Source organism: Argentina anserina, chromosome 6 (genome assembly GCF_933775445.1).
Source record: "Argentina anserina chromosome 6, drPotAnse1.1, whole genome shotgun sequence".
Taxonomy (NCBI): domain Eukaryota; kingdom Viridiplantae; phylum Streptophyta; class Magnoliopsida; order Rosales; family Rosaceae; genus Argentina; species Argentina anserina.
In genome coordinates, this window is record NC_065877.1 from 214,496 (window position 1) to 239,347 (window position 24,852).

The window sequence follows — 24,852 nt, forward strand, 5'->3', positions numbered from 1 at the left end:
CTTGGAACCATATTATTTCCTTAACCTATATGGAATAGACAAAGGCACATCAAGAATGATTTTCCCTAAAACACCTTCTCATATATGCAACTAGTACCTACAACACTGCTCTCCAATTTTTTGTTAGCGCATAGTTTTTCCATTCTATGTTTGAATTTAGTTAAGAGAAGACCACATTCTCGGATTTCTTGCGTAAAAGATGAAACCAAATGGGGGGTTATGGTTGCAACATGGTCTTGTAGCTTGATAGTCTTGAATCTCTTACAAAATTTGTGCTGAGGATTTCCATTTCGTTTCTCTGTCTATTTTATTTGGTCTGGTGAGGCCAGGATATCAAAAACTCACTTAACAACAACACGATATTCTGACCAGAAAGTAAAACAGCAATATGATATCTGAATCTGTAATAATTGACCAAGAATCACACAATGTCATGTCATTTAAGCATTCAAGATCCAAGGGTGATTTCCGGACGATGTGATGCTAGAGAAGAAACGATAACTAAACCTAGAAGCATACGAGTGTGATCAATAATGGAATAGGAAGATGTCCTTCTCCGGCTTGAACTTCAGAACTCAAGAAAGATGAGTCATTAATCAAGCACGGAGGATTTTGGTGCTCCTATCCTGCTCTTTTTTACTGTCAAACCAATGCGTCTGAGTAACCATGACCAGACTTCCCATCTCATAAACAATTAAGTTGGTTTCCCTGATTCTGGCAAGAGACTCTTTTCCAACTAGCAAATTCAATTTATGTACTAAAGCTAGCATGCATTTGGATATCAATCTATTATCACACATTCACACTAACCAAATAAAACACTCAGTTGGAAGCATATGTAACCAAAAAGGAGGAAGAACTAAATTCAGTGAAGGAAGATGTTCTATGATTCTACCCTGCCTCTAAACTAACAGGATTCAGGAGGATTGCCGGTCTCTTCTTATACGCTAACATAGCGATCGATGGTGCACCTCCTCTAATTGTTAACATTGTGTAATTAGCACGGTACAAGAAACAAACCCAAGGAGCATTTACCTATTTTACTAGGATTCTTCAAATTTAAGTCCTTCTGTTCAGTACCTTAATGAAAAGCTAACACTGCAGGAAGCATGCCTAGCTAGAAAAATGGAAAGGCATATATTTTTGAGACATGAGATTAAGATTTCAAAAGACTGTAGCAACTGTCAACATAATCAAAATGAAATATTGAAAAAGAGTAGCAGTATGAAAATCACAATACAAAAAAATGTTTTGAAAAAGCCCCTAAAACCATCTATCCAAACTGAGACATGATAATCAAGAGTCTTGTTCAACAGTAGAATAGAGAAGAGTGTTGTTGGTACAAAATTGGGAATGATGCCGAAGTACCTAGCCAGCTACTGCGATTTCTCCTCTCGAATCACTTCATCGGGGTCCGCGGCGGCGCTGTGTTGTTGTTGTTGTTGTTGATGATGATGCTCCTGGGTGTTGTTCATGAGGTCGTCCATGTCTTTGATCCTGGTCCTGACCACATTCGCAACCAAAACTGACCATAGAAGATAGCCAATTAGAATAATGGGTCTTCATATAGAGGTAGAAGGAGGTTAGAGAGTAGAGTAAATAGTACCAGCGGCGGTGCCCAGGGTCCAAACCCACAGAATCTTCAAACCTGGGGGCTTGTCTCTCCACATTGCTCCTGCTTTTGCTTCTGGGAGACGAGCAGCGCACCTGGAGTTCTAAAAAGTCTCTATCAGGAAGATTTGAGCCAAAAACATATATATATATATATATTTTTTTTTTTTTCTATACTGAAATCGAAGTAGACTTTTTCACACTTGGTTTCAAAATTCTCAGAAACGACCTTAAACATATGTATGTCAGTATGTGCTTCTTCGTATTGTATTGCATCTTATACAATACACGTACATAGATAGAGGGATGCCACACTAATGAGCTTTATGTCATAAAACGCAACATATTGTATCTTACTAAGAGATCCATAGGAATTATAACACAACAATTAACCCGGGTAAGAATCTGATCCTTGTTCCGCCGCTCTAGCCTATGCTCCCGGGCTCCCGGTCTTAAAAGAGAAGCAATTCTAAAATTTACTTCCCTAACTAACTATTAAGTATATCATTCCTAACTATTAAGTACCAATTCTTCTAAAAAAATTAAGTATATCATTCAGAATATAATGTGGTTGGCATCTCGGCTCTAATTTTGTCGACCACCTTGTGCCCATTTTTCTAAACTCATGTTATGTGTCTTTTTTCAGCTCATATTTTGATAATAATTGAGCAATTTGACAAATAACATGAGTTTATAAATGTAGACAAATAGAGTGTGGTCGGCAAATTTGTTTCCATTAGGAATACACCAAAGAATTGGTACTTTACAATTCAAATAAGATAGCAACACTTTGGGGCCTCTATTTTCTTAACGTGATAGTTTATACTTATTATACTACGAGAATACATGTATCGCCATTCGCCAACATATTTGCGTTCAAATGTAATTTGAGATAATTAGATATAAACCCAATATTGCCAAGTCTCTTTCAAAATAAACTCATACGTCATTTTCTTTCAATTTACACCCACTTCATGTAAGCAAACTTACCATATTGAGAGTTTGTCTATGATAAATAGTTTTTTCTCATTTTTTTTATGTACTGATTTTTCATTTAGACTATATATTGATTTATTTGGTATCATACTCAGTTTTATCATCAAGCTGGATTTCAAATGCTAAGCTAAAATTTAGTTGGATTTAACTTTATCATAAATATTACATTATCAATTTATTACCTTATTTTATGTATATTACTCTTTATATAAGTGTCATGTAAAAATAAAGAGGTTAAAGAAGAAATGAGAAAAACAGTTTGTTTTATGGATTGTGTTGTGAAAGTGATTGGAGAACGAGATCAAATGAGAGAAAGAGTTTTGTTTTACTTATTGGATTGCATTTTCACTCCTACCACATTTGATGTTATTTGTCTACTCAAGAGGTGTCTAATTGTAAGTTACACAATCTTGTTCTTTTATTTTTTCCCCCTTCTTCTAAGTATATTAGTCATGTTTAATCTTGATTGAGATAACCTATTTATCTCAACCATTTACATTATTATTGTACCTATTAAGTAGAGTTTAAGTAACATAACTTTCCACCTTAAAAAAGGTTCATTACAATGATATGTGTGTGTGTATTTATGCAATCATAGGTATAATGTAATAGAAAACCTAATGACGAGGTACAATAAAAATTAGAGTCTAATATAGAGGTGTCATGTGAAATATTCAGTATATAAACTTCCTATATACCAGAGTATTTGAAACTCAAGTTAACTAGAAATAATACTCTAATTATTTTAGGCTTATTTTATGATTCTACCTTTTTTTTTATGGGAGGGGTAGTGTGGCCACCCTCAACCTTTCATTAAAGAAACTGTTGAATACAAGGGGAGACGTAAAACCTAAACCCCTAATTACAAAGACGTGACATAATATCAAATAATCATATAAATAAATACTCAACAAAGCACAAACTAGCAAAAAGTACAACTCTAATTACGACTTTATTTGATTTGAAACAATGGTGATATAATGGAGAGGACAACTCTAACGATGATGAAGCAACAATTACATATCCTAATATCCAATAAAGCAACTCTCTCACTATGTTGTAGTCGGAATATTAGTCCAACGACACTTAGTCTCACTCTACCACTAGACAGTAATGACCATTTGACGAAATAAGGAACTCTTCACCGACCTATAGTAGACACTAGACAAGGCACAAAAAAGTTCACACACAAGCACGCACCGTGACTCCCCCTACACAACTTTATGAAATTTATTAAATTAACTAAATACCAAAAATAAAAGCATAATTAAAACTAAGAAAATACCTAAAGTTGGGCCCACAAAGAGGACCCAAGCTCATTTGTTTATCAAGAGGAAACATAGCGCAGCTAACCAAATTTGGTCGGACCACACATTAACTACTGATGTCGCACCACCCACTACACCGCCCCTCCACCGCAGTTGTCAACGCATCATCCTCGCCGATCCCAAGATTGGTGCCACCCCTAGTAGACCCATTTTGTCGTCGAATTGATTTGAACGATAGCACAACTTAGATATGATCTATGCGATTCGATTTGGATCTCACCACCACAAGGTTCCCATCACCTGACCACCGCCTTTCCGACCATGCAACAAACTTTCGTCAATCTACCCAACGAGATAACAACCAGAGACCCACACTCTCTTCCTCTCCCTGACAATCACCACACACAATCTCACTCCACCCTCAGACACGGAGATCGGCGCACAACAAACCCATGTTGGGAAACATGGCCTATCCGATGACGGCGAAAGCGCTCACTGCCAGACATGGAATAAGGAATTTTGTTTTTTTTTCCTTTCAGTCGCACTCTCTGGTTTTGTGTAGTATTCTTTTTAAGGAAATAATATTATGATTATACCTTATATAGAGTAAATAAATTTTGTAGCACCTAACTTTACAACAAATTATATAAAACAATAAGTGATTTCTTACAATAATAATTAAATTGATTAAAACATAAAAAATTTCAGCATTACAAAAAACTCATAATCATAATATTTAAGATATAATATTAATTAAGCTTATTTATTATATGATGTTATAAATATTAAATTGTGGAAATTTGTAAATTTCATGAAAATAGGACATAAAATGTATCTACCCAAAAAAATATATTTAGTGGGTTTAATTTAAAATCTATCCTTAAAATTGGCTGTAATTTTAAATCCCGCACGTAACTTTGTAACTGGATTACCAGCAACCGAGTTGCATGAAATGGTGGAGACGAGGGGCGAAAACAATTGACAATCATACGAAAGTAAACAAAAACATGCACTCTATAGATATGTTCTTGATTTTGTTTGTGTGATAATATTCAATTTTTGGCATAGTGGGAGTGGAGCCCTGAACAGTGACAATTAACATTGCAATTTCCGATTCAGATTTGAAGAAAGCTGCAACAAATGTTGGCATATTTGGGAGTCCACGTGTGAGAGATGCTGCCCGGCATGCCAATGTTGACTCATAAATAATTGGGGGACTCCTATGTCCTCTCTAGCACTCTTGCTTTCATTCTTTCACATGTTTCACATTATAGTGATTATATCTTCGGGCTGGGGTTGGTGGCCTCATGCCGCAACTGTAGCCTGCTATGTTTTACTTCTACCCCATTATCTATTAAAATACATCAAGGAACCCCGCAATGCATACAACTACTGATCCATTCGATCATTAAAGATCAAAACAGCTAACATTGGTTTAGATCGAGTACCCCAAAATCTACATTAAGAAGCTTAATGCCTTGAAAAGATTAAGTTGAACAACAACAAGTAAACTACGCTGCCTGCCTCCATTTGCTGCCGGGTCAACATTGTCCTACGCACTACTATAAAAATCAGTTGAGACTAAGATGGAGAGGTGGCATATATATCTTGACTCTCAAATCTGACTAAACGGAGTATCACGGCGTTGCTAACTTCAACCCTCAACTCCACATTCACCTCAACTCCACATTCACCTCAACTCTCACACCATCAACTTTTACCATCATTTACATGGATCCACTTCTTTATCTCCCCATAACTATAAAATGAAATGCTACAGTTGTAAACTTACATGATATCTTTTTTTAAGTAAATATCATATTTACGTAACACTTTACTCCAATGTGATATTTTTTTGAATCGGGGTAAGAAGTTTCTATCCCGGGAAGGATTATTAATAGTACAACCATCCTTAAGAAGAACATCCTGGATAATCACATCACAGGTGTCTCATCTATCCAATAATCATCTAGAAAACCTTAACTAACAAGATGCGTGAATCTATGTCTGTAAACAAACCGCAAAGACGAAGATGATAACTCACCTAAATAGGCCTTGCAATCCTCCACATTAGTTCAAACTTCCGACATGTCATCCACTTTGTCCAAGAGGACACGTACCAAGGTCTCACAATCAGGCTCAATTTCAACATTATGCCCCTGCACTACTAAATTGTGTTAAAAAAAGAAGTAAGTACTGTAAAAAAAACATACCATATGTCATATGATTTTGGAGAGGTTAATTTTGGACTAGGGGGGTCATAAACAAAACAAAATAGAATACAGAAGAAGGGGAAATAAGATCAAAGATTTGATTTTGATATTCAAGTGAGGACGGAGACGGAGACGGAGACGGAGACTTCTATATAATTGGGTGAGAGCGAGAGATAATGAGCTTCACCGCAACTAGTGGTCTCCTTAATACAGCTACCAGAGCCACACTCTCTTCCCTCTTCTCTCCCGAATCTCATCTTCTTCTCCGTCTTTTCTCTTCTTCTCCGTCAACCTTTCCGACCCATTGTCTTCTATCTCTATCAAAAGCTTCCCCTTCTCTTTTTCCGGTAAGGCCATCAATCTCCACCATGGCCGACGCCCCCGATGCCGGCATGGACGCCGTCCAGCGACGCCTCATGTTCGAGGACGAGTAAGTTCCTGCCTTTGCCCCTCCCCTCTTTCCCTATTCGATTCATTTCTCTAATTTGTTTAATAAGCAACGATAAAGATTGTTTTTTTTATATGGTATCAAGCTCCAAGCACAGAGCTCGATCCAGCTTTGTGTTTCAGAACTGAAACACAATGCATACTCCAGTTCTTGTTCTAGTTCTAGTTCTAGTTATTTAATCTCATTTCTGCTGCAGATGTATTTTGGTGGATGAGAATGATCGTGTTGTAGGACATGACACCAAGTACAATTGTAAGTACTAGTTGCTTCTCTCACATATTACTCATGTTTTTTATAACATCAGAATGGATCACACGCTTTCGTGGTTTTTAACAGGGTCAGCAGTGTCAGACATATTACTCATGTTGATACAACCATCATCTTGTTTATTAAATTTTAGTGCTTTTTGTTTTTTGACAACTACAGGTCATTTGATGGAGAAGATTGAAGCTGAAAATCTGCTTCACAGAGCTTTCAGTGTCTTTTTGTTCAACTCAAAGAACGAGTTGCTTCTTCAGGTACTTTTCATTTCCCATGTTTATGCTCAATATATGATTAGATCATGGGGAACTTAATAGGGTTGTCCCAGAGTTATTTTACTTGGGCAATATAGTCAAGCTCTAATAATTGTGCTGCGCAACAAAGTCTCTCATACACTTCAATACTTGTGTACATGTGACTTAGAATGTGTATTGAAATCCAGTTAAGATGTATAGAACCTGTGGGGAGTTGTGTTGTTTTGATGTTTGAAACCGGACACCACTGAGATGAAAATGGAACTCAAGTTTAACTGGTTTCTTGAACTGATATCAATATTTGATACAGATGGTTAGACCTTTACCTTGGTAGCACCATGAGTTGAGATTATAGCAACCAATGTGTTTAGATATCTACTTTTTGTACCACTGAAACTGAAATGGACCAAGTTTAAATGAGTTTGAATATATTCTAGAATTTGAGGCTAAATCCCCTGGAGACATGGCATGTTCTGTATTGGGAGCAATAGTTAAATAAACTGTGCATGGAGTTCTTGTATATAATGATATAGAACTCATTACAAGCTGTGCAACTGTAACCGTCTAACCGATATATGATTACCAACCAAAGAGTAGGATCATAACTGAAAATAAGCTAACAAACATTTTCTTGAATCTGGTTTAAAATTCTGACAGAAATTTGGAAGCTGAATGCTGACATAGTTAAGGTGTTCAATAGCTGCAGATTTCTGTGTCGGTGGAGTAGAGAATGTTTGCAAACATTGATCAGTTTATTTTATGCTGAAAGATAACGTTTCCAGCATTATTATATGTTCTTCCATTTAAAATTCTAACTCATGTTTAGTGGTATTAGCAGTATCGTAAGTAGATAAAGATAGAAGGTTATATATCATCGGCTTTTCCTTTTTCTGCTACTTCTAGTCACAGTCTGGTTGTATAGCTGCATAAAATTTTTGTTTGAAATTCTGTACACGTATTTTTGGTAAGCTTCTCTATTGGCTTTACTGCAATACACTGAGTGATAAGCTGAAATATGCGTCTTCTTTTCAGCAACGTTCTGCAACAAAGGTTACATTCCCTCTTGTGTGGACAAACACATGTTGCAGTCATCCACTATACCGTGAATCTGAGCTTATCGATGAGGAGTGCCTTGGTATCTTCACTTCTCTATGTACCTTACAACTACTTTGGAGAACCAACTGTAGTTTCCTTGATGATACTTGTGTCTTAATGATTTTAATCTGTTCTTTCAGGAGTTAGAAATGCTGCTCAAAGGAAGCTTTTGGATGAACTGGGTATCCCTGCTGAAGATGTGCCAGTTGATTGTTTTATACCCTTGGGTCGCATGTTGTACAAGGCACCTTCTGACGGCAAGTGGGGTGAACATGAACGTAATATTCTAACTTGGTTTACCCTACGTTATGCTGCTTTAACACTTTACTCGCAACTTAAACTTGTGAGAGGGGGTTTGTTCAAAATGTTAAGCTGACTCGACCTTATTATCTTTTGTATTTGCAGTTGATTACCTGCTCTTCACAGTGCGAGATGTGAATGTGCATCCAAACCCTGATGAAGTTGCAGATATCAAATACGTAAACCAAGAGGAGTTGAAAGAGCTGTTGAGGAAGGCAGATGCCGGGGAGGAAGGCCTGAAGTTGTCCCCTTGGTTCAGGCTAGTTGTGGACAATTTCCTCTTCAAGTGGTGGGATCATGTTGAGAAACGCACCATCAAGGAAGCTGCTGACATGAAAACTATTCACAGGTTGACTTGAATAATTATCAAATCAAGCCCGTCTGTTTGGAACTGGGAAAGTTCGATTATGGTGTAACTCTTTATCATTGCTAGTGGCTTTGGCTTTTATTCCAATAAATTCGGGACGCGCATTGTGGAAAAAGCAAACAATTAGAAGCAGGCATTTTGTTGTTGCTGTGGTAGTTGATGATTCTGTTGTTCAATATAACAAGTTGTCTGTAATGTAGAACTCCACTCTGATGAATCAATAAAGGTCTCTTTTTTGTAGAAACCTGCAGTTTCATTTCTACTACAGCTTGATTATTGATATGGTAATTGTGAGAGAAGCATTTGATCAGTGACTGACGCCACTGAAAAGCAATTCATCCCTCCATTGGGAGGATCTCACATCGTCATCATCTGTCTCTCTCCCATATTATAATGCATGTTATCCTTTGCATTTGAAATGTTCATAAATAGAACCTTAATAAAAGAAGGGTAACTAATTCAGTTAAAAATGATGGTTTCAACAGAACTCAACAGAGTAACTAATTCAGTTTCTGAGTTGATCAACAGAACTATCTCATATTTTCTCATTCTGTAAAGTAATTATACGAATAATTTCAACAGAACCTTAATAAAAGAAGGGTAACTAATTCAGTTAAAAATGATGGTTTCAACAGAACTCAACAGAGTAACTAATTCAGTTTCTGAGTTGATCAACAGAACTATCTCATATTTTCTCATTCTGTAAAGTAATTATACGAATAATTTCAAAAACAAAATTTAACTATACGAAATTATACGAAAGACAGACCCTTTAATATAAAATAACAAAAGAGTTAAAAAAAAAAGATAAAACAAGAAGAAAGGTGCCACGCGCTTTACTGTTGAACAGAGATTCTAATCTCGAACTTGTCCCTTCCTTCCGTTTCCATTATACCTCATGTCACTCTGAATCATCACAACTCTCATATTCATATACCTCTCTCTCTTTCTCTGCATCTGTCTCTCTTTCACTGCTCTGTTCTGGTCTCCTGTTGCTCCATTCAAGGTAAACACTTTGCAGCTCATTTACTTCTGTTTTTATTTTCTTCATTTTTCTGATTTGCTCACAAGATTGTGATAATAGTATGCTTGTTCATAAAGTTTCAATCTTTTGCTGCTTTGGATCTTTGGGTGTATTGTTTGGATTCTGATGAAAAACTTCATGGGTTTGAAACAAGTTGCTGCGATTCATTGAATATATCTTCTGATCAGATTGCTGGTTGACCATAAATATCCAATCTTGATTTGCATCTGTCGATGACTTGATGGTTTCTTAGTCATCTTTTTCGTTTCATTATGTGTGATCACGTTTTGTTTCTCCTATTTACTTTGTGTGTTTGTGTCACTGTGTATCTGGAGTTAGATTTGCCATAGCCTCTCCAATTGAATTTCTTGTAGTTTGATTCTTGGAACGAATCTAGAAATGCTGGAAACATATGTATATAGGGTCAGGCCGAACACGTAGTAATCATAGAATGTTTATATATTTGTGTGCTAACACACACAAGATTAGTTAGAATGAAAAGACTGATGAACCCCAAGTTTTATTGATTTGTTCAAGCAGTTGACAACTGACAAAATCTTTTGGTCAATAGTTAGTTGTCTCAGATTCTAGCATTTTATTAGATGCATTTGTATGTGCTTAATGCAGCCGAGATTGTTGTAGTCTGTGATTGCTTATGTTTATCAGAGAGAAAAATTAAACAAACCTGACATGCCATTCTGGTATTTAGCCTTGTGCATGAAAAATCAAAACTGTATTTGGTGGTGCTAGTTTGAATCTAGTAGCCATATTACTGGTCTGACAAATGCTGTGATGTATGTCTTATCCTGAAGGTGCTTAGGGACAAATGGCCTTGGTGACAACTGCTGAAGTCTGTGATGCACATTCATCGCTCATTGTAAGTGGTGAGCTTCGGGTGCTTGAACCGATCTTTCAGATCTATGGGCGGCGGCAGGTCTTCTCCGGACAAGTAGTGACCTTGAAGGTATTTGAAGACAATGTTCTGGTTCGTGGGTTTCTTGAGGAAAAAGGCAATGGCAGAGTTCTTGTTGTAGACGGGGGTGGAAGCAAGCGGTGTGCAATATTGGGTGGCAACCCTGTAGTTCAAGCTCAGAATAATGGCTGGGCCGGTATAGTGGTCAACGGCTGTATAAGAGATGTTGATGAGATTAATGGCTGTGACATTGGGGTGAGAGCTCTGGCTTCCCACCCAATGAAAGCCAACAAGAAGGGAACCGGAGAGAAGCAAGTACCAATAACCATTGCTGGGACACGAATCACCGATGGGGATTGGCTCTATGCAGACACCGATGGAATTCTGATTTCTCATACTGAGCTAGCTGTGTGATCCTCAACACCCTTTGGAATAGTTTTCTGAACCCTGCGAAACTGATTGTCTCCACTGGAAAACAAGCAAGTCCCTGCAGCATAAAGCTTCTCAGTTCTTGATGTAGGTTTCTTCTGTAGTTGCCAAGTATTGTATCTTAGTTGTATTGGTGGTCTTAATTGCTATAATATTCCTGTATTCAGTGATTTACAAGATGATCAACCTATAAATTATGTCCTGCTTTCTGTTTCTCTTTACTTGGGCTGAAATTATATCATCTATTTTGATGTTTCTTCATACTGTACATTTGTAGGTAAAGTAATTGTTCTAGTAGTTCAAGGACTTAAAGCAATGACAAAAGTTGCTGCAAGTTGATGTCTGGCATATAGACCAACAGAAATTTATTACATCTTAGATCACTAAGAAATCGCTAAAATTTGAAGGACCTTTCATGGGATCATGATCTTTGCCTACAGAAATTAATTAACACATATGCAATCACAGCTCCTAACTAGTACACACTGATTCCGAGTCCCCAACATCTTCTTCAGCAGCTACAGTACTTTCATCTTCTCTAGTACTCATACTAATAGTTGATGGTGCAGATGAGGTGCCTATAGTCTCAGTTGGCCAATCTGTTTGCAGATAGATTGCCTTCCTCTTGGCTCGGCTCCGCTGCCACTTTCTCATCAACTCTGAAATATCCTCACTTTGATCAGAATCTTCTTTACTCCTAGTCGTTGCGGTCTCTTTAGGCACACGAAGGGGTCTTTGCCGACGTACTTCAGCTCTTGCCCCTCTATCTCTTTGAACATGATCAGTAGTTGATCGATAATGACTAGCACGACTAGCAACATAATTCACCACAGTTGTAATCATTCTCACTGGTGACAAGAGTGGTCTACAACATGTTATATAAGTTATCAGGAACATAATGTAACAATAGAAAGAAGCCCAGACATAGAGCGTCCATTTCCAACCGTGCATCAATTGCTTAGTCCAAGGCAGCTGTGAATTCAGGGCAATTTCAGCCTCATACAACTGCGGAAGATATGTGGTACTGGCTCTTGGGCTTAATGTTATTCTTATTGCTCGGGTTCTTGGATAAGTGACTTCCTTGTGCCTCAGTATTTGTACTGTCATCTTCTGTGTTTCTCCAGAAATGCCTAGTACCAGAGGTACACCCATAAGAAATGTTCTTGTCAGTCGAATCGGGAGGCTTCTAAATCGTAGCATACATGGCCGGCTTGACTTTGCAATCACATCACCATTGGCTGATAATACTTCTGCAGTCATCTGATGCAATAGTACATAATAATGTGAATCAATTCGTTGATGGCACAACAATTTTAATTAGTGTAATGTATCAGTTTTTAGCTTCTCGAATAAATTGCAAAAGAGAGTTAAACGTGAATCAAAGACAGATCTCCCTAAGTTGATCATCATGGGCTTGTGATCGTACCTGAAACATCCCTGTGGCCCTATTATAATCAGATTCCGGCATCAAAAGCTCGAGAGAGACAGTGTAAGTATGTCCAACTGGAACCCCTAAAGGCATACGCTTGTTGCTGCTAATAGTCTTGAAGTAGTTGATACCACTCCCAGCAGCTAATCCTTGTAATGATCCTGATCCTCCAAACACAAACACAGCTTTGGGGTGAGCTTTGGTGTAATCAAAGTGCAATCTCTCCCTAACAACCACAGGCTCCTCCAGCCAGAATCGCACCAAAGCAACTCCCGCAATAGTGCCCAGCATCAGAAGCATTATCAACACCATGCAGACATAGGCAGCCCCGAGAACCCCGAAGCCGAGCTTCTTGACGAGGACGACTGCGCCGTGTGTGATGGTGGAGGGGGCACTTTGGACGGCGGACTCAACGGTCACCTTGGCCTTCTCGGCTTGGCGGTAAGACTCGTAGGCGAGAGAGAAGAGGGTGAATATGGGGCGTAACAAAAACAAGATGGAGTTGTAAATCAAATCAGCTTGTAACGAGACTAGCTTTGGAAACCAATCTGATGGCTTTGGTATCAGATACGACGACTCGTCTTCGAACTCGTCTTCTTCATCTTCATAAGCATAAGGGTCAAAAGTTGGTGATTCCATAACCGTAAATTGCTGCGAGTGAGAAAGAGATCGAGGGGTAGCTAGTAGAGATAAGACGGTCATGGAAGAGTAGCAGAGTCTTTGTTCGAATAAGGAGAGTATCAGAGTTGAGACAGCTACAGGCCTACAGCTGTGGAATGTGCATGAAAGGAGAACATGAAACGTGGTAGTACTCTTGTCTTTGTGTCTTACCAATTTGACATCTGTTGTCAAACTCGTCATGGCATTACTAATTAGGAAACGGTTTACTTCAAATCGAAGAAGAAAAAGGTTTGTCCTCGTTACTTCGCCATCTATAAATTCTCTTGTAAAAATTCATATTTGGGTTTGCTAATATTCATGGAGAACTCAAGTTGTGTTGTCAAGTGCATTTAATTCCAATATATTGAGGTCAATGATTTAGATGGAGATGTAAATATTACATGAATTCTTTTTTTATAAAAGATATTTAAGGTTTTCCCATTCCATATCAAATTAGGAGTCTCAAACTAAGTCTTACAAGGAAATTGAAGTTAAACATGAGCAAGAATCTTCCCTATACAAGGGAGCACAAATTTCATATGAGAGGATGTCTCCGGAGCATAATGTAGACGCCTAAAGAGCAAAGATCATCCATCCATCTTCACTATTCTATTCTTTTATGTTTTTGTTATATTTTTCATAGTTGTAGTTTGTTAAACCTTTTTCTAGGGTTATGATGATACTTTATCATGATTCTTTATGTAGTTTGATATTTTATTGATGGATTTATAGTTTCTTTATGATGACATCCAATATAGTGGAATCTATGAATTCAAAGCTTAAAGAAGCCAGGAAGCTACCTATTACAGCTTTAGTCGATCACCTAAGAGAGGTGCTTCAACAATGGTTTGTTGAACGACGTGATGCAACAAGCTCTCTTAATACACACTTAACTAAGTGGGCTGAAGACAAAGTGAGAAAAAACAACAACAGTGGTTCACATATGCGGGTAAGTATTTCAATATTATTGTCATAGTAATTTATTTATTTGTATAATATTATTTGATTTTGGTTTAGGAAATATGATAACTTTAGTTTCATTATATATTAGGTGTCTCCAATTGATCTTTATGCATTTCAAATACATGATCAAAGTCAAACATATACCGTGGACCTAAATAACATGACTTCTACTTGTCGAGAGTTTGATCTTTATCGACTTCCTTGTGCCCATGCATCTGTTGCCTGTAGATATAAAGGAGTATCATTGTATAGCATGTGCGCTCGATTTTACACAGCCAATGCACTTATTCTAGTATATGCAGAACCTATTTGGCCAGTTGGGAATAAAAGTGAATGGGATGTACCTAAAGATGTGCGGAGCAAAATTGTCTTGCCACCAATAAAACAAGTAGTACCAGGAAGACGTAAGACTGTACGAATTCCATCTGTAGGAGAATATGCAATTAGTAAAAAGTGTACAAGATGCAAGGGAGGAGGTCACAACCGCGCGACTTGCAAAAATATAATTTCTCTTAGTTGATACAGTGCAAGATTCATATTTATGCTATGTTTTACTTTTAAATTAGCTATGGAAGCCTTATACATTGATACCAACTATACTACTGTTTATCTACATTGGTAGTTATTATTGTTTGGTACTTTTCTTTTAATTTTTTTCTATTCAAACGAGTATGTAATGATATATATATATATATATATATATATATATATATCCCTCTTAAGACAAAGTATGTAGAGCCAAAATTTAACATGTAAAACGGATCGAAGTTATAGCAAATTTGAATTGAGTTTCATGACAATAGGTATGCACTAAGTAATAATATCTCAATATAGTAAATGTCAAAGTCTTGTGCGGCAGTTTTTGTTTTAATTAAATTATTTTTTCTCTCAAAAAAATTAAGTTTATGTTAGAGAGATTTAACAAGGGTATACTTAACCTTTTATCTCTTAAAATGGTCATTTTTCAACTAAAGCAAAAAAGATGGTCAAAAATCTACTTAGTGACTAAAACTTGGTCGGTTATCAAAATTCCTAAAAAAAAAGGGGGTAAGTTGTTGGACTTACTTATTTGGATAAAGCTCACTTGAGTGTTTTGAGTGTTTGTATTATATTATCTTTTGAGAGATGAGAAATTAATGAATCGTTTAACTAGCAAATATGCTTATAGTTACCTAAGAATTAAATGCTCTGGGGGTGCGCGGTTGTTAATGAATAACATTCCTAATTATGAGAAAACCCTATTAAAGCATCCGTAGTAGAACCATAAGTCCTTTGACTAATAGTCTAATACATTTTTGAACTGAAACTAAAATATGGTTAGCCGTTTGAGGCTTTGAGCACATAATTACATCATAATATTGTAGCTAAATGCCTAAATCCAATCCCATATAAACAAACCTGAAGACCTGGGACTTTAATTTCAACAGTCCAAAGAAAGAAATAGATTTTCTGGTTTTGTACAAAGAAATTAGAAAAAAAAAGGGTTGAGATTTACTACAACTGATGAACCGTAATTCAAAAGATGACTTGCAAGTTTTGTTATGAGGCATAGATTGCGGAACTCTACAATTGCCACATGTCTCTTCTAACTGGTTATTGTTTAGGGTGATACAAAACATAAACCACCCACTCAACATTTGCGGCTAGCCAAGAACACTCTTGACACTCACTCACTACTCTCAAGTCCCTAGCAAATCATGACACAAATCATCATCGAATCTCTCCATCCTGGTAATTACTTCTCAATTTATCAAAATATAGAAATTTCTCATAATATTGTACCCATTTCATGAATCGTGAATATTTAGTAAGAGAACTGGAAGGGTAATGTTATCAAACCGGAAACATCAGACGTGTCATTCATGTACATTAGAATAAAGCGTCAGATCCAATGTTTCGGAATTATTGTTCAACATTTTAGAGGGCTGCTTACTCTAAAAAGATAAACAAGGATAAAGGGTAGTTTGAGAAAACATGAAGAAAACAAAATTCTTTAGATTTGGATATGTAATGGTAAATGTAATTTCTACAAAATGAAATGAGTAAAAGAGTGGTGAGAAAGCAAATAAAGTTCTTCTTTATCACAATTCATCACCTAGAAGGGGTCTGTGGATAGGTCCCACTGTCACCATTCTATTTATTCTCTGGTGTTTTCAAGAAGAAGAAACATTGTACACACTCTGTCTCTTCTTCTTCTTCTCTGCCTCTCTCACTCTGTCTCTCAGAAAATCAATCTCTTCTTGTTGGAAAATACAAAAGCTTCATTCTTTTGTTGTATTTCTTCATTGTAATCTCTGGACAAGATTTTTGAAACCTGAAAGTGTTGTTCTTGAAACCCTGAATCCATTTCTTGTAACAAATCAATGAAAAGGCTTCAGCTCCACAATCACTGAAGCAAGGAGCTAAGACCAAAGACTCCTCACACTCACAAACACTCACAACGGCCATCATCACTCTTCTTTCATATTCATTCCTTCATTTACATCCTTTGTAAGGACAATGGAGCAGGCAAACGATGTGATCGTTGCAGACGACAAAACCAAATATGGGGATGGTGGTAGCGTTAGCATTGCCGAAAGGAGGGCAGCCAAGTGTGGATTCAATGCCGAGAGGATCAATACGCCACGTATCAGGAGGACCGCCGTCAGCCCTTTGACGTCGCCGGCGCCGGGGGACAGGTCACCTGGCCACCTCACTATTCCACCCGGCATCAGCCCCACCGCTTTGCTAGACTCCCCCATGATGCTCCCCAATTCTCAGGTCATTCATTCTCTTTTCCATTTCGGAATTTTTCTTGATTTAGTCTTTTTCCTTTGTTGAAAAAAATATTGCTGATCAATGAAACTTTACTATTTTTCATGTGCATATTTTGTTTCTTCTGTCGTTTCTAGTGCCTGTTGGCTCCATATGTGAAGTTGTGTGTCTTGCTCTCTTTTTTTTGGTCCAAATGTGTCTTGCTCTTGATCAGTTGATATTGTTAACGAGATCAAATAGTGATAATAAACGCTAAACCAAAAAAAAAAAAACCACAGTGAGTCTTCGACAATCGAGATTATAATGTTAAGTCTGAGCTGATACAAATATGAGTGCTGGCTACCTCTTGGTTTATACTTTAAATAGATGTGGTTTCTTTGTACACTGACGTCTGCTTGGCTCTTTTATCTGTGAGTGTGATGTAGTTTTGATCTGTATACATAGTTTCCTACTCTCTGTTTATAGGTTACTGTGCTGTGATTGCAAATTCACACTATGCTCAATTGCTATTTCACACAGCTGGAAGGACTGTCCAATTCGTTCATTTATATTTTAACTTCTTATCTTAAACTAGACTTTGTCTCGGTTTTTTTAACATATGAGTTTAGAAGATAGCTTTACATATATATGACGATGCAAGGCAATGAATTCCACATTGCACATAAGTGAAGGCAGCTGAGCCATAACACAATAATAACAAAACAGCAACGAGAATCAGCAATGTGGATGGTGATAGTTATAGTGTAGTGACCAGCACATAGTTGTATTGTTTTATGTGGGGGATGGAAGAAGTAACATATTGAAAACTTCAAGTGTTGTCTATGCATAACTGCCTAATGCTGTTTGATATGTGATTCCTAACTCATTTGTTGTTCCAGGCACTGCCATCTCCTACTACCGGAACTTTTCCAAAGTTTCCTCCTAATGATGACAGTTCAATGCTGAAATCTGCAACTAATCAAGATTTCCGAAGGGGGAGTGGTTTTAATTTACCCTGCATGCTCAAGGATCAAGGAGATCAGAAGTATCTGCCAGGTTATTCTGGTTTTGAAAATCAGGTAATGTCTTGTTTCTTTAGTAGTTGATGACTATAAGCCTTCAATCTGAAAAGTAGTATTAAGCTTTTCCAGTAGTAATATATCAACTACAGATGGAAATAATATAACTACTGATAAAGATAAGTCGATGAGGACCATTATCTAACGCAACCGAGCAAAGTCCATAAAAAAGATCTTGTCATTTGTAATATATGGATACTTTGATAGCAGGCAGTGATTTGACCAAAAAAAAAGAAGATAGCAGGCAGTGGCTAACATGAGTGAATAGTTTTGAGCACTTTAAAGACGGCATTACAATCTAGTTTAGGCCTTCAGCTGATGCAGCCGTAACCTATATTTAACTCAAACCATGAGTTAATAATTCTCTTGATGAAGCTGACTGTTTATTGGGGCTCAAGGTCCAAACAGATGGTGTGCCCCTTTAAGTTCTGTAGAAAACAGAAACAACTACATTCACATCACCATCTAATGAAATATCTGATAAAATTATTTAAAGATAAAATGTGACGGTTTTTTCATTGCCTTTTTTTCTCAGGGGTCAAATGTTGACTATGAAGGTCTTGTCTTGGAGCAACAGCCATTGAATTTTGAGTTCCCTATGGACATTCATGAAGAATTGAATGCAAAGAACTATGATATTGATCCATCAGATGATGTTAATAATTTAAGTATTGTCGTAATGGATGATAACTGTGCTGACTTGCAAATGCCTCATACCAGCATAGCTAGTGATCACAATTCTCTTCCCAAAGAAATTATTCATGGGGAGGATGTTGAAACCCATCAAATTTTGGAAGGAGACCATAAAGGGTATCCATCTCTGGGGATGGCAAGGAATTCAGAGGATGGATATAATTGGAGGAAGTATGGGCAGAAACAGGTTAAAGGTAGTGAATATCCGAGGAGCTACTATAAGTGTACTCATCCAAATTGTCCGGTGAAGAAAAAGGTGGAACGATCCTTTGATGGTCAAATAACAGAAATCATTTACAAAGGAGCTCCTCATAACCATGCACAACCTCAGCCCAATCGACGTGCTGCAGCACCAATTGGATCAGCATTTTCATATGATGAGATGTCAGAAATGGCTGAGGGCAATAGAACCTCTGCGAAAGTTGACCGTGACTCAGTTTGGGCAAAAATTCAGTCCGGTGAGGAGATTAGGAGTGGTTATGACGGGAGAGGTGATGGTCTGGAAAGGACATCCTCAGCATCCATTGTGACTGAGCAGTCTGACCCTTTATCGGCCACGCAAGGAAAATCCCTAGGTGTCTTTGAATCTGCAGACACTCCGGAGTTTTCATCCGGACTTGCTAGTGTTGATGAAGATGACCAGGCTGCCCAACGGAGCATATCACTTGGAGATGATGCAGATAATGAAGAATCTGAATCAAAAAGAAGGTACATTGTTTATCATCTTGATGTCTATTTCTAAACCAAATGAGCATGCAGGACAAAATTATCTCACGTATTGGTTTTACATTTCAGGAAGAAAGATAGCTGCATGATTGAGACAAGTATAGCTTCTAGGGCTGTCCGGGAACCAAGAGTCGTGGTCCAGATTGAAAGTGAGATAGACATACTTGATGATGGCTATCGTTGGCGAAAGTATGGACAAAAGGTTGTCAAGGGGAATCCAAACCCCAGGTATGCCTTTACTGATTAGTACTCAATTTGGTGGTTTGATTAGTAATACTTCATAGTCTTAGAACATTATTCACTAGGGCTAAATCAGGCTGCTGTGCATGCTTGCTTTACTTTCCAGTAGCTAAAGATGATTAAGGTGGCCGTGATCTCATAGAAAGATCTTCACATTTTGGAATTTCTTACCAATTTAAAGTGTAGTGAATTCTGTTGGTATATAACAAAGAGCAACAAAGAAAATCGGCAAGTTCCAGAAAACAGTAGATATCAGTTGTAGACTTGTAATGTTTTTTTTCTTTCACTTTATCTAAAAGATGCACAGAATGATACATAACCATGGTAAGCTGGGTTAATTCTCTTTCTGAATGGTGGTGAGATTCGGGGCTTTATTATATTTTGCAGGCAATTAATCTTGTTACTTCATCCTGTCCTGCAGGAGCTACTACAAATGTACAAGTGCGGGATGCTTAGTAAGGAAGCATGTTGAAAGGGCCTCCCATGATATAAAATTTGTTATTACTACATATGAAGGCAAGCATAACCATGTGGTGCCTGCAGCCAGAAACAGTAATCATATAAACTCAAGTGGTGCTAATGGACATCCAGCTGCTGCCATTGCTCAGCCAGCACTGGCATTATCCAGAAATGCCAACATTCCAAAGCCTGAGACGCAAGTACAAGATCTTGCACCTCATTTTGATAGAAAACCAGAATTTCCTGACGAGTATCTGCGCTCTACTTATCTCGGGAATTTCAACAATGACTTCAAATTTGGAACTTCTTCCATTTACCAAATGAAGTTCCGACCTCTTCAAAATGCAATGCCATATGGCTCATATGGTCTAAATGGTAGTCATCACAATTTGACTCACCATGCTAGTTCTGTTGTGCCAGACTTCCCCATGTCGCTGCCTTTGAATCTTCCCCCATCCAGCAGTCTTGGTCTCGCAGGTTATGATTTCAATAATGGAAAGTCAGTCTGTTCGATGCAGCCTTATTTCTCAGGACAGCAGCTGCAGGAGAATGATTTAAGGTTCGTGAAGCCAAAACAAGAAGAAAAAGATGAGAGCCTCTATGATGCCTGCCTGCCTATGATTGATCAGGGAAATGCAGCATTGTCACCAACCTCAGCCTTACTCTATCAAAGAATCATGGGAGGCTATCCATCATAAACTCTTAGGTTGTTTTTCAGAATTAGTTCACCAACTGAGGCAGACTCTGCTAGCCCTAGCTAGCGCTCAAGGTTTTATTGTTCTCGCAGTTTTTGCTACAGTCTTTGTTTTCTCTGGTTTTCCAGTTCAGACATTCCCCATACAAAATTACAAAAAATTGGAACTACATTTTTAAAGTTTCTTGATCAAATTTATCAATAGAAAAGAAAGATTTACGGTCACAGAATCAGTCCCTTGTATCTCTTCTGTGTGTTCAGCTTTCTTAAGCCCCAATTATGACTAGATGTTAAACCAATTGTGTGAACCCAATAATATCCAAATTTGCTTTGTGCAATGCCAGTTTTCAAGATATAATTCAAAGTGAGTAGGATGAGTAAGACAACCAAGAAGCATTGAGATTAAAGAAGCTAAAACATTAATCATCATCATCTTGATTCTTGATTATCATAGGCTAGGCATAAGAGAACTAATATACATCATCATCATCATGTTCATAACCATGAGCACTATTCCCACACCCAACAATCTAAACCCCCAAGAAACAGAAAAAGACAAGAGGAATGAAAACAACAACCCAGCCATATATCCAAACTCGAAGACCAATCTCAGAGATTGGTCTTATTTCTTGAGGCTGCCGCGAACACCGGGCCTGGGCTTCTCAGCGACGGCGGCTTGGCTGGTGCTGGTGCTGGCGTGACGGTTGACAATCGCCGCCTCGTCAAAGGCAAGCTTAGGATGCTTAGAGTCGTGGTGAATCTGCATCGTCTTGACGTCAGGCGCAGTGATCTTGCAGTGGGGGCACTCGTACTTGGCGTGTCCGCCTTTGTCCTGCCCGGTCCTGTCAGCGATTCCGGCCTTCCCGCCGCCGCGATTGGTAGTGGCAGCGTCGATCTTGGCCTGGATCTCCTTGGCCGTGTGCTTCTTCGGCTTCGCCTTCCCCGTCATGGTTTGGTGGCCACACACAGAGAAACCCTAAAAACGCAAACCTTTTGATTTGGGGGAGAAAATCAGAAGAGGAGAGAAACTGTGTGCGGGGGTTGCGTTTGCGATCTTATATATAGTGAGGGCTTATCCGCCTCTCTCCGTCACTCCCTGTGCTCGGGTCTATGTAAGATTGCTGACGCGGCGACTTTCTATTGGACTCTTCTCTCTCTCTTGTTGGGCCTCTCTTTTTTGCCTTGGGCCTGTTCACAGTGGTGGAGTTGGAGATACAGCGATATGTGTCGGCCCTTGTCTCGTCTTGGTGGAAGGTTATACCTTTAGCCAAAGCTGCAAGATCTATGCCTTGTTTAGTGTCTAGGTAAAGAAGATCATGAGTCATGACAGCCCGTTGATTTCAACAATTTAGCGAGCCTAGTACGAGCCACCACGAATCTGTATTATTTTTTATCAATGTCAGCAATTGCCAACGACAGAATTTGGTGGTGCATCATTTACATCTCAGGTTAAATCTGTCCTCCTTCATGTGGCATGTACAGTCACAAAGTTGCTACCAAAACCAAATGAGATTCTGTGATCCACGGTGTTTAATGGAGAGAGAGAGAGAGAGAGCTGTAGAAGAACCAAGAATTCACTGGTCTTTATCAATTAGATGGAAAGAGATGAACAAATCATGTTGTTTTGTACAGAGGAAAATAGATCTGTACCAATCACCAGTTGCTATCACATTTCCGAAACAATTTATGCAGATACCCTCATCAAGGGTGAGAGGATGTTTTTAAGCTTTGTAAAAGTGGAGACAAGGATAATAACTGTCTTGACTCATATATTGTACGCAACAAAGAGAGGTCTAAATGAGACTAGTAGAAAGCAAAATCAGGATAAGGGGTCCTCCAACTCCATGCTAAGTTAAACCTTCATGGTTTGGGGCTTCTGTAGACTCTCATCACTGTACACCAATCGCCTTTTGTTAGAACCGTAACCTTGATACTGGTAGATAATACTGTAAAGGCATTGCCTCAGGCGCATTATGTTGAATCCCTCTATGAATCTCAAATCTGTCGGCCTTGACTTCACCCCAGCAAATCGCTGATACTCCTCAAACACAGAGGACAAACACCAATTCTGAAATTTCCGCAGGCAACCAACAAGACAACCCGTTCGATGCTGTAAAAGCAAGTTGCAAACAACAAGTCCGAACAGCCATGATCCAAATCAGAGGCATGTAAATTCAAAGAGTTCCAGTAATTAAGCATAATTCAGGTTGTACATATCAGCTGGAAATTTTCAGAGTCCTAAGATAAAATCACTTTGAAATGTAGTTTATATAATGTAGAACAACAGCACCACATCTTCATATCAAGTTAAGTCAACTGAAGTTCAGAGCACAGTTAGTTGTTTTAGAAATCTATTTCAAAGATTAAAACAGCTCTCTTCCCATCCTACTAAAATATTCAGAATGGTCATTAGGTGGAAGGGTGAACCCTGAATATTGATTGAATAAAGAAATCAATTTGTTTAAAAAAGAATCAAATTATTGCACCCAATAAGTTTGTTTACGTTCTGTTCCTGGTAAAAAAAATCCTTTTAAGCTATGAACACGCATCGTCATCTTTTGAAGAGAAGGGAAAGAACAGCATATAGTAAATTAGTCAAACACAAGAGGCTTACCTTTCCACGCTTGCAGTGGATCAACACAGGATGATTCCTCACATCTGCAAAAACCAAAAGAGTAAAAGTTAGAACTGTAAATTACCTAGAGAAATATGTAAATAATAATGAAAAGTCTGTGTTAGACCAAGTACCAATCAAGATTTGCAAAGCCTCCAAGATAGTATCCTTGGGAATCAATATGGCAGGATCCTGCAAAAGCAAGTGGCCAAGAACTTATCAACACAGATGCAACAGAACTAATAATTTATCAAATGCCATATCCAAAGCCTAATGTTTCCATTGCAACAAAAGTATCAAACTGAATTTCAACATTTTGTCACAGACAGGTCAACCTGCTTACATTAAAGCATATAGTAACTGAAAATACCACAACAGATGTTAACATTAACAACTTTTACCAAAGAAGAGCACAATGTTAGAGAATCATACCGTCTTCCCCTCGATTCCAAATTGTAGGAGCTGAATGTTTTGCGCACGAAGAAACTCCAAATTTTCCTCAGGATAGGGCTCAGGACACAAATATCTGCTCCAAAAATCACACAATCAATTTCACATTAAGCCATATCATTGATGACACAAACTCATTCATCTTCTATTTTCTTCACAAGCGAAATGAAAACAATCATTCGTTCCTACATTCATCAAATTGATTCAAACTTGTACGTGAGCAGCAAAAAGCACACACCTTGGGATTGATCAAACCCCTAACAATGTCAATTCGGTTTCGGAAGGGACTTACATGATTGATCGGAGGTTGAGGGAGCGGAGGAAGGGGAAATTGGCAGGTTGAGGGAAGCCAGATCTGAAAATGCCGTCCTCCACCATCGAGAAATTGATCGGCGGCTCCAAAACGTCGTCGTCTTCGCGGTCGTTCATCTTCTTGTTCTGCTTCTCCATCGTCGTCGCTCTCTTCTTCGTTTCTTGCTCTTCGTAAATGCAGCGCGGGATTCCCAGTGTCAAGAAAAACAAGAATAGAAGGAGCTCATGGTTTGAGTTTGAGGTGGGAGGTGGAGAAGACGAATCAAACGACGCCGTTCGAGGGTTTCAGGGTTTCGCTTTCTGCTGCTTTCTCGTGAAAAAAAATAATAAAGGACAAAAGAAGAGAGGAGTTGGAATTGGAATTGAATTTGGATTAGGTCATTGGGATTTTAAAGAAGAGTCTTAGTAGACTTTTTTTTTACCTCCCTCTCACATTTCGCTTACCTCTTCAACTTTTTTTTTTACTCATTATTTATACAATCACCCCTCTAATTTCCTCATGCTATTTCCTTTTTTTGTTAACTTCAATTTTGGTGTTCGATTGTGATTTTTAGTAAATCCACAATTCTGGAGAGCTGTTGCTACTCTTTTTAGGTAATGTGGGTCACTAATTGAGACTTT

At 38.1% G+C, this 24,852-nt stretch overlaps 6 protein-coding genes across 6 annotated transcripts; 3 read left to right on the forward strand and 3 right to left on the reverse strand.

The window, feature by feature from the left end:
* Window positions 1–6,225: 6,225 nt before the first annotated feature.
* LOC126800898 (isopentenyl-diphosphate Delta-isomerase I) lies at window positions 6,226–9,057 on the forward strand. Its single transcript, XM_050528322.1, has 6 exons — window positions 6,226–6,518; window positions 6,733–6,788; window positions 6,963–7,054; window positions 8,084–8,186; window positions 8,287–8,424; window positions 8,552–9,057. Exons 1-6 carry the CDS (start codon window positions 6,265–6,267, stop codon window positions 8,803–8,805), a joined length of 897 nt encoding a protein of 298 aa, XP_050384279.1. The 5' UTR covers window positions 6,226–6,264; the 3' UTR covers window positions 8,806–9,057.
* Window positions 9,058–9,667: 610 nt separating this feature from the next.
* LOC126800906 (putative 4-hydroxy-4-methyl-2-oxoglutarate aldolase 2) lies at window positions 9,668–11,392 on the forward strand. Its single transcript, XM_050528333.1, has 2 exons — window positions 9,668–9,819; window positions 10,650–11,392. The coding sequence occupies exon 2, from the start codon at window positions 10,664–10,666 to the stop codon at window positions 11,162–11,164; it is 501 nt and encodes a 166-aa protein (XP_050384290.1). The 5' UTR covers window positions 9,668–9,819; window positions 10,650–10,663; the 3' UTR covers window positions 11,165–11,392.
* A 258-nt stretch (window positions 11,393–11,650) lies between these two features.
* Window positions 11,651–13,469, reverse strand: LOC126800207 (seipin-1). Its single transcript, XM_050527523.1, has 3 exons — window positions 12,606–13,469; window positions 12,036–12,439; window positions 11,651–11,981 (listed from the first exon to the last, which is right to left on the reverse strand). Exons 1-3 carry the CDS (start codon window positions 13,467–13,469, stop codon window positions 11,651–11,653), a joined length of 1,599 nt encoding a protein of 532 aa, XP_050383480.1.
* A 3,261-nt stretch (window positions 13,470–16,730) lies between these two features.
* Window positions 16,731–20,929, forward strand: LOC126800878 (WRKY transcription factor SUSIBA2-like). The gene is made up of 5 exons (XM_050528299.1): window positions 16,731–16,991; window positions 17,864–18,043; window positions 18,579–19,444; window positions 19,532–19,690; window positions 20,124–20,929. The coding sequence occupies exons 1-5, from the start codon at window positions 16,731–16,733 to the stop codon at window positions 20,857–20,859; spliced, it is 2,202 nt and encodes a 733-aa protein (XP_050384256.1). The 3' UTR covers window positions 20,860–20,929.
* Window positions 20,930–21,251: 322 nt separating this feature from the next.
* Window positions 21,252–21,884, reverse strand: LOC126800910 (protein METHYLENE BLUE SENSITIVITY 1). The gene has a single exon (XM_050528337.1). It carries the CDS (start codon window positions 21,802–21,804, stop codon window positions 21,478–21,480), a length of 327 nt encoding a protein of 108 aa, XP_050384294.1. The 5' UTR covers window positions 21,805–21,884; the 3' UTR covers window positions 21,252–21,477.
* Window positions 21,885–22,461: 577 nt separating this feature from the next.
* LOC126800902 (tyrosine-protein phosphatase DSP3) lies at window positions 22,462–24,627 on the reverse strand. The gene is made up of 5 exons (XM_050528329.1): window positions 24,212–24,627; window positions 23,902–23,995; window positions 23,604–23,661; window positions 23,470–23,513; window positions 22,462–22,965 (listed from the first exon to the last, which is right to left on the reverse strand). Exons 1-5 carry the CDS (start codon window positions 24,367–24,369, stop codon window positions 22,708–22,710), a joined length of 612 nt encoding a protein of 203 aa, XP_050384286.1. The 5' UTR covers window positions 24,370–24,627; the 3' UTR covers window positions 22,462–22,707.
* Between the last annotated feature and the right edge of the window lie 225 nt (window positions 24,628–24,852).